The following is an 8,223-nucleotide window of genomic DNA, read 5'->3' as shown; positions in this document are numbered from 1 at the left end:
ATAATTTTTATAAAACAAGGTAAAGCCTAATGGAGTTATTCATTAATCGTTTGTCTTTATCTGCCATTTTAACTTATGTATTTGAAAGAAATGGATAAAACATAAATTAATTAAGTGAGGCTTGTAAAGTTTTATGAATGAGGGGGTTAAACTTAGAGATATCCTTGCTAATATTTAAAGAGTTATTATTTTTACCGTAACATTTTTGTAACTCTTAGTCCATTTGGAAATACAAAATCTGGCTAAATATGACAACTTATACGTATTTGACACCAAATTGTATCGTAAATCATAATCAGATTTCCCTGCCTATTCAAAATCCAAGCTACAAACAGTTTCAAGATCACTGCCATTTTTTTTCATAACTGTCACCATGTTATTTCAACGTCAACAAGATATCGACTGGCAGAAACGGATACGTATATCAAGAATCTCAAAGTTACTAAACGCTGTATAGTAATAAACAACGGATTATTATTTAGCTAGTTACAAAAGGGCAAGTTGTGACAATATCGTTGGTGACTTACGTCTTTTCGTTCGCAGGAGCGTCGGTGCATCGGGCGGGCGCCAACTTTGAAGTGTTGTGCCGGCGCGCAGTATACTCCAATTTCACGAGCTCCACCGCTCGTATAAAAGCTGAGGTTGCCGATCTGAAAAATCATTCCCGTCTCACACATCCTCCGAGGACCACCGAAAAAGCTGTATTAAAAATAAAAATGAAATCGGTGAGTCGATTCATTGAAAATATTGCTTTTATCAGTTCCTGTCAAAGGATCCTGATTAATTAGATATTTATTCTTCCTTCATATGATAATATTGGCAATATGTTAATCACTTTTGAAATTTGGGGATTTTTAAAATTGGGCACAAATATTTTTTTAAATATTTTTTGAATAACAAAACAAAACAGTTTATTGAATGAAAACAGAATTATTTTATTTAAGTGTTTATTTAGACATAAACTTATACGATATTTAAAAGTCGTTAACTACAAAAAATCCTTCATTTCTTTTCTTTTGACTTAATAATTTTACAATAATTAACTATTTCAAAATATTACAAAACTATAATAGACCGGTGCATGAACTGGTGGCACTAGACATTGTTATGTTTTAAAAGTTCAATAACAATTTTATAGGATTAGATGATTAGTTAATTAGTAAAAGGTATTACGTTTAGTTTAAACTATAAAAAAAACAGCGACCCCATCATTCACCGTACCCGTAATAATAACTGAGAAACAATTGATATAATCAATAATTTAATTAAAAGTGATACAAATTAACTGTTAATTGTTATATAAGCAAAATATTATGTAAGTATATAATTTTTTCGTTTAGTTCACAAAACTTACCAGTAGGTACTTTTTCGGGCGGTGCATTAAATTATCTTACCAAAGGCTTGGTTTGAATCTAATATTTTTACAAAATAAATTTACAGATATTTTTCAACGTGATATTTATCTTTTGTCACTTTGAAGTCTTTGAACACAATTTCATATGTATTTCACCTTGTTTCCGGCGCGAAGCCGTTCCCGTGGCCCGTCCTCTTACCACGTGGAACAATGCCCGATGCCACGATACCGCGTCCTTTGTAACATTGTACGAACTACAATACTATCTTGCTGCGTTTTCCCACCATATTGATTTTTGCTATGAGATGTACCGACGCTAAAATGTTTTTTTTTTGTTTTTTATTGCATACAATTACAGAATTGATTGGCGTAATCTAGTAGATACATTAATAAAAATTCATAAACCATATTAATCTGGGCGAAAATTGACAGAGGTTTATAAACCTGTGTCAATCTGTAAGTAGTCTGTGTTTGTCAAAAATTTTGTCAGTAACAGTAGAATACTCATAAAATACCATATTCATCCGTTTTATGGGGTTCAAAAACTAGCATAAGAAAGTATGTTACTCTGTATATGCTCCACTGACGAACGAAGGGACTTTTGCCAAAGTATAAAAATATATCGTTTGATACAGGCATATTTAAAACATATTTTAAAACTTTGTTAACTTATATAAAGTGTCATTACTCCATTAACATACCGCAATGTTTAACTGTCAAGGTCAGAATCTGACCATCTGATCGGGTAAGACAAACACTGGGGCAGCGTAACACTTGTAGGAAATCCTCATACCCTACATGACCTTACGTCAATAAATAAATTTGTAACACCTACCATTTAAGTCGATACCTATCGCAAAGTAATGTAAAAAGGTTTGCAACATAGTTTGAATGTTAGACCAAAAACGTAGCTTTCTGCAATATAATGTACGAACTCTGAAGTGTCATATACTATGCACTAACAGCAGAACTCGTAACTGAATATCGGACGACATCGGTGAATCTAGGGCATACAATATAGGACGATTCATAATAATCTCAATATTGAAATCCGATTTTGACCCTCAATACCGGAATTCCAAAATTATACCGGTACTGAATTTGATCATTAAAAGTATATTTTCAAGGTAAAATCAGTCAAATAGTCCATGAAAATTAAAAACCTTTGTATCAACCCTAAATTAAAGACCTACCATTCAGATATAGCCTTAATTTCAAAACAATGTTATGTCAATTATGTATATAAGGTAAAAATATTCCCAAAAGCAAATAAAGTTTTCTTCATCTACCGAAAAACTGTTTATAGGACTAAACATTTTTTTTATTGTAGTTCATCGCTCTGTCCGCCCTGTTCGCTGTGGCCTGCGCAGCTCCTCAATTCCAGCCACAATACCAACAAAACCAGGTGATACCGATCGTCAGGCAAAGCCAGGAAGTTAACTTCGACGGATCGTACCAGTACAGGTATGTTCATTAGCGATAATGTAATACTTAACCTCGTTTCTGTTTATAAAATTTTGGCTTTTTTACGAACTCTTTCTACCTACTTTGTAAACAAAATCTTAAATCTTAGAAAAATAGCTAATATTTACCTGTCTGAGCATTACCTTAGTAACATTTGGAGATAAAATGCTGTATGTAATATGTCAAAACCATCGGTGTCAGTAACAAATAGTAGCGGATGAAACTGCGCGATAAAATTATCTACCAATCTGTAATAGAGCCGCTTCTTCTTTACCCGTACCATGAGTCACTGACAGTGTCAAAACTAACATATTCTTATAACATATTAATGTACTATGAATCGATTATTGCATTTGTTGGCATTAGAGAGGATTATTACTAAGAATTAATGACTAAGTCAATAGGCATGACATGAAAGCTAACAATAGTTACTTCATCGCAGTCATAATTCTTTAAAGCTACGAACTTTCAACTAAGGACCTAATAACGTTTCTTCCACGTGTAATTTCTTCTTAATGTCAGTTAGGCAACGAACATAAAACGTGAAGTATACTTATGTTTCAGCGAACTAAAGGGCTACGAGTTTTCCCATACATACCTATCAAATTAAGTGTCTAATAAATGGGATTGGTTTCGCTATAATCTGACACTATATGTGTTAGTTTAGTTTTATTGTTTAAGAATAAATTACCTACTTAAAAAGATATAAAAAGTGTTGAGATAAAATTCATAAATACCTAAGACTGAAAATGAGAGGTCAATTGCATATTGCCTTTTTTATTTTATTGTAAAAATAAGGCTTATGAAAACTAATGAAAGTTACAGATGGCGGTAACTATGGACGGTAGCTTAAATTTGATATAGCGGGTGTTTCCTGTAACAGGAGCAATAAATTAAACTGGAGGCTGTACGCCTCAAGCTGACCAACATTTGTTCAGCAGCTTTTTAAAATTATGAAATTTTTATATTATATCTTTATTCAATATTTTCATTGTCAATGAAGTAAAGAACATATTACGAAAGATTTGCGACGACGGTGCGATCAAATCAGAATACCGTCGGTGTCAAGAACATTAAATGTGAGGTTTTGTAGGAGTCATCTACAACGTACGCCCAGCCCATTTTACGCAACCGGCCTGGCCTGGGCGCAAAATATATTGGTGATTCACCTGATTACAAAACTGTAGGAAAACCACCTGATAACCAGGTCCATATACATAATGAGGTTGCGTCAAAGTAGTGGCATTGATGTTTCCAAAAATATTCGTAAATGTTAATTTTCTTGATCGGATTAGGAAATCATTATGTTAGGCTTTCAAATATAGGATTAGGCATACATCTAACAACATACATAACAGAAGCATTAATTTGCGTATATTTTGTCATTTAAATAAATACATTTAAATATACCAAGTAATGAATTTCTTCTAGATCAAATCTTCATACGTAATCCTGGAATTAAAAAAATGGTTTTATTTTTACAGTGGAAAGCAAATTATTATACATGAATTTTGTCAAATTAAGTATTTACGACAGGAAAGGATATAATTTTCAAGAACGCGAATGTTTCACAGACATTACGTAAAGTGAAACAAAGGGCTTTACCGAGTATTGCATAGCTCAAAACTGCTCTGTCTGTTCCTCATATTCTTAGTGCCTTACATAGCTAGGTAATATTGCATCTTGCTTATCAATATTTCCTTGTAATGCAGTGCAGTCAGTACCACAGTCGTGGTTTCGGTTTTAAAATAGAAGCTTTGCTCTGTCATTAGATTTGATCTTTGCGGCGTGTGGAGGGCGCCCGAGGCGTTTAAAGCTTCTGAAAACAAAAACGATATGAAATTCCTTACTAAGATCTACTTTTTAAGCGCGAAGCGGATAATTCTCCCGTAGTTTATTAAAGCAGCATTTTCCATGCTCTATTTGTAGCCTTTTTTTAACAGCTAATATACATTTGGTTAACGAAGTTGATTGTGTTTTTAAAAAGTATAAATAATATGTAACTAAAATTTCGCTTCGGTTTACTAGGTATACTAAATGTAAAAAAATAAAATAACGGGTTATACAAATACAAGGTAATAGGTATAGAGATGATACTGTTATGTAACATATTAATTTAAAAAAAAATTAAATTTTACAAATCCAATTAATAACAGTTTTATTCTACAATTCCAAACGTCCAATCCAATCTATTTCATTTTACTTACATGCCCATTGGGTAGTTTCCATTGGAATAATCTTCAACTCTTTAAAATGAGTAAGTAGGAGAGAAATTGTAATATCCTCAAAGAGTTCAGATCATTAAACTAGAGTCAGAGCAAGCTAAACCTGAATGGCATTTGCAATAAAAAAAGTGTAGTAATTTGTCATTGTTAATGTCAAATTCATATGAAAATATTACGGTTAAATGACACTACCTCCTTTTTCCTATTCAAGTCGGTGCAAAGTTAACTTGGACTCTAGTTTAGGGCATGTATAGGCTACAATTTTACTCAAAACGGTCACAGCAGTATTTGATTAACTGCAGTGCTTTATCTTTTGTCGCAGCTATGAGACCGGCAACGGGATCGCGGCGCAGGAGCAGGGCTACCTGAAGAACGCGGGCGTCAAAGACGCGGAGGCGCAGGTCGCGCAGGGGTCCTTTAGCTATACGTCACCTGAGGGCATCCCCATCACCCTCACATACATCGCTGATGAGAATGGTACGTTTCTAACAGTCACTAAACTATGAGACCGGCAACAGGATCGCAGCATAGGAGCAGGGCTACCTGAAGAAAGCGGGCGTCAAAGACGCGGATGATCAGGTCGCGCAGGGCTCCTTCACCTACACGTCACCTGAGGGCATCCCCATCATCATCACATACGTCGCTGACGAGAACGGTACGTTTTTAAGTCCTTTTAAGTCATATACGAAAAAGTGTATGACATTTTTCTTAGACGACTATAGTCAGTCAAAAAAATGTTTATTTATGTTTGTTGTTAGGTATGCGTCTTTTCTATGGACATCATAAAATTAATGACTAATCAAATGTACCCAAATCGTTAACTTTTAATGCCCGTTTTTCCGAGCGCTTTTGACCCGCTTATCGGTAATTAAGAATTAAAAATACTAAAGGACTTTGAAGCACAACTAAAAGCCTTTATTTTGTTAGTCAAGTTAGCTGCAGTAGGTTATGTCTGTATTTTCGACAATATATATTATATTTAAAATTAAATATATTTAAATGACAGCTATTTACAGTAATTAATGGCAGACTTGACATATACACCTACTTGCTTAGATAAATATCGTAATTTATCCTCACTAGACTAGCGGTTCCATCATGCCAGGCAAATAACATCTGACTAGAAAGGAGGAGCATTATTTGAACTTTTGATATATTCGCGTAAAGTTGTACCATACAAATAACGTGTGCGCAATACACAGATGAGTAGGTTCTGCCCAATGCCCATGTAAAGCCATGAACAATCACATTAAAATTAGTAGTTGAGAGCTTTGCTATTAATGTTGCCTACTCGTTTTATTGTGATTGCCTGACATTTATTTGACATCTTCGCCAACGATTGACATCTTTAAAACCCGTCACTGATTGAAATACCTAGTTGTTGAAGGTACCTAATTTATCACTTGTTACGTTCATGCAAATAAATTTTATAATTAGCTCCATGCATGAATTTATTTTTATTTTTGGATTCATAATTTATATCGTTGGAACACCGGAAATGATAAAAATACTTTTGTAAACCTTAACATTATTTTATATAAAAAATATTTAAAATGTTGAAAATTTTTGAGCGATTGAAACGCTCATAATTTTTGGCGCGAATTCGACAGAGCGTGATGACGTCACACGTTGGGCGGCCCAACTGACGTTTGCTACTAATGACACTAATCTGTCGAACGCGTGACGTCACGTGGCGTTTCGAGCGTTTCGCTCACTAGCTTTTCGCGGGCAAATTTTTGTACTTTTTATTTATAATTTTAAGTAATTAAATGGTAATTTAAAAACGGAAATGCATTTGTAACATGATATAACGGTAACAAACATCCGAATAAAACATATTTCGTTCAAATATAAACTTCATGCATGAGGCTAATTATATTTGATCTGTCATAACTCATAATAATGCTTACTAAAGCGTTAAGATCTTGAGATTGATGAAGCCATTATTCGTTTGTACCTGCAGCTATTGTCTAATTGCGACACCGGTTATAATTTAAACAATCAACCTTTCGTCAAGGTTACCAAAACTTTGGGGTCATCGAGATTAAATGCTTTAAATAAATTTTAAGGTTTTAGGACTTGTCTTCAATATAACTTATATTGGTGCGAGTCACTTATAGTAAAATTTAGCTCGACATAATAATTTTGATCAATTTAGAGCATCTTACGAGTAATCACGGCTATGCGGGTCTCTACGGCGTGTAAACAAAAAAAGAACGTGAAGGAACCAATGGAGAAATTCATACCCTTCTGGTAAACTTCGGTAGCTCAGTTGATTAAGAGCGATCGGAACGGTGTTTCGAAAGGTCTCAAGTTTAAATCTTGCCCAAAGAGGTGAATTTTTCCAGTTTCTTTAATTTAAAAATCTGAATTACGAGGCTTTAAGTACATTCTTCACTTTGTCCGTTGCCAGGTTTCCGTGCTGAGGGTGCCCATCTGCCCACCCCTCCCCCGATCCCAGAGGCCATCCTCCGCTCCCTCCAGCAGATCCAGCAGGCCCAGCCCCAGCAGCAGTTCCAACAGCAACCCTTCCAGCAGCAGAACTTCCGAGGCTAACTCCGACCGTACCGAACCGATACTCATAGAAACACACGTGTACCTAGATCATACTCAATATATGTAATTTAATAGTAGGTATTGTTACTGTGATTTATTTTTTATATTATTAAATGAATTTTCTATATTAAATGACATAAATATTAATAAGTCTACTTTATTTTACGACTGGAGTTTTCAATACCGTAAAATGGGGTGAGTAGGGTTCGCGGGGAGAGTTGGGTTATGAATGGGGGGAGAAGGGATGAAAGGGGGTAGAGATGGGATTTTAAGGCTACTGCTACAAAAATAATGTATTCTAATTTAAAATGGAGTATTTAAAATAGTAATACTCTTAATAAAAAAAATCGATCCAACAATCTTCCAAAATCACCTTTGTATGAATACCCATCTCACCCCAATTACGAGAAACTACCGGGTGAAGTGGGATTTCCTGTTTATCGTCAAAGTTATGAAATTAAACTACCCAAAATAAAATAAAAACTAAAATACAAACGTCCGGAATACTTATTATATACACCATTCAGTTTACATATGTAATTAAAAATAAAATGTTATCGAGGTTTGAATGTCAGTTTTGCTTCTACTTACCCCATTTTACGGTATATATCACATTATGTTTAC

At 34.4% G+C, this 8,223-nt stretch overlaps 1 protein-coding gene across 1 annotated transcript; it reads left to right on the top strand.

The window, feature by feature from the left end:
- The first annotated feature begins 567 nt into the window (after positions 1-567).
- On the top strand, positions 568-7,749 carry LOC134742949 (endocuticle structural glycoprotein SgAbd-2). Its single transcript, XM_063676170.1, has 4 exons — positions 568-725; positions 2,685-2,818; positions 5,366-5,520; positions 7,457-7,749. Exons 1-4 carry the CDS (start codon positions 717-719, stop codon positions 7,597-7,599), a joined length of 441 nt encoding a protein of 146 aa, XP_063532240.1. The 5' UTR covers positions 568-716; the 3' UTR covers positions 7,600-7,749.
- The last annotated feature ends 474 nt before the right edge of the window (positions 7,750-8,223 follow it).

The sequence above is a fragment of the Cydia strobilella genome, chromosome 7 (genome assembly GCF_947568885.1).
Source record: "Cydia strobilella chromosome 7, ilCydStro3.1, whole genome shotgun sequence".
NCBI lineage: Eukaryota > Metazoa > Arthropoda > Insecta > Lepidoptera > Tortricidae > Cydia > Cydia strobilella.
This window is presented reverse-complemented; position numbering and strand designations above follow the sequence as displayed.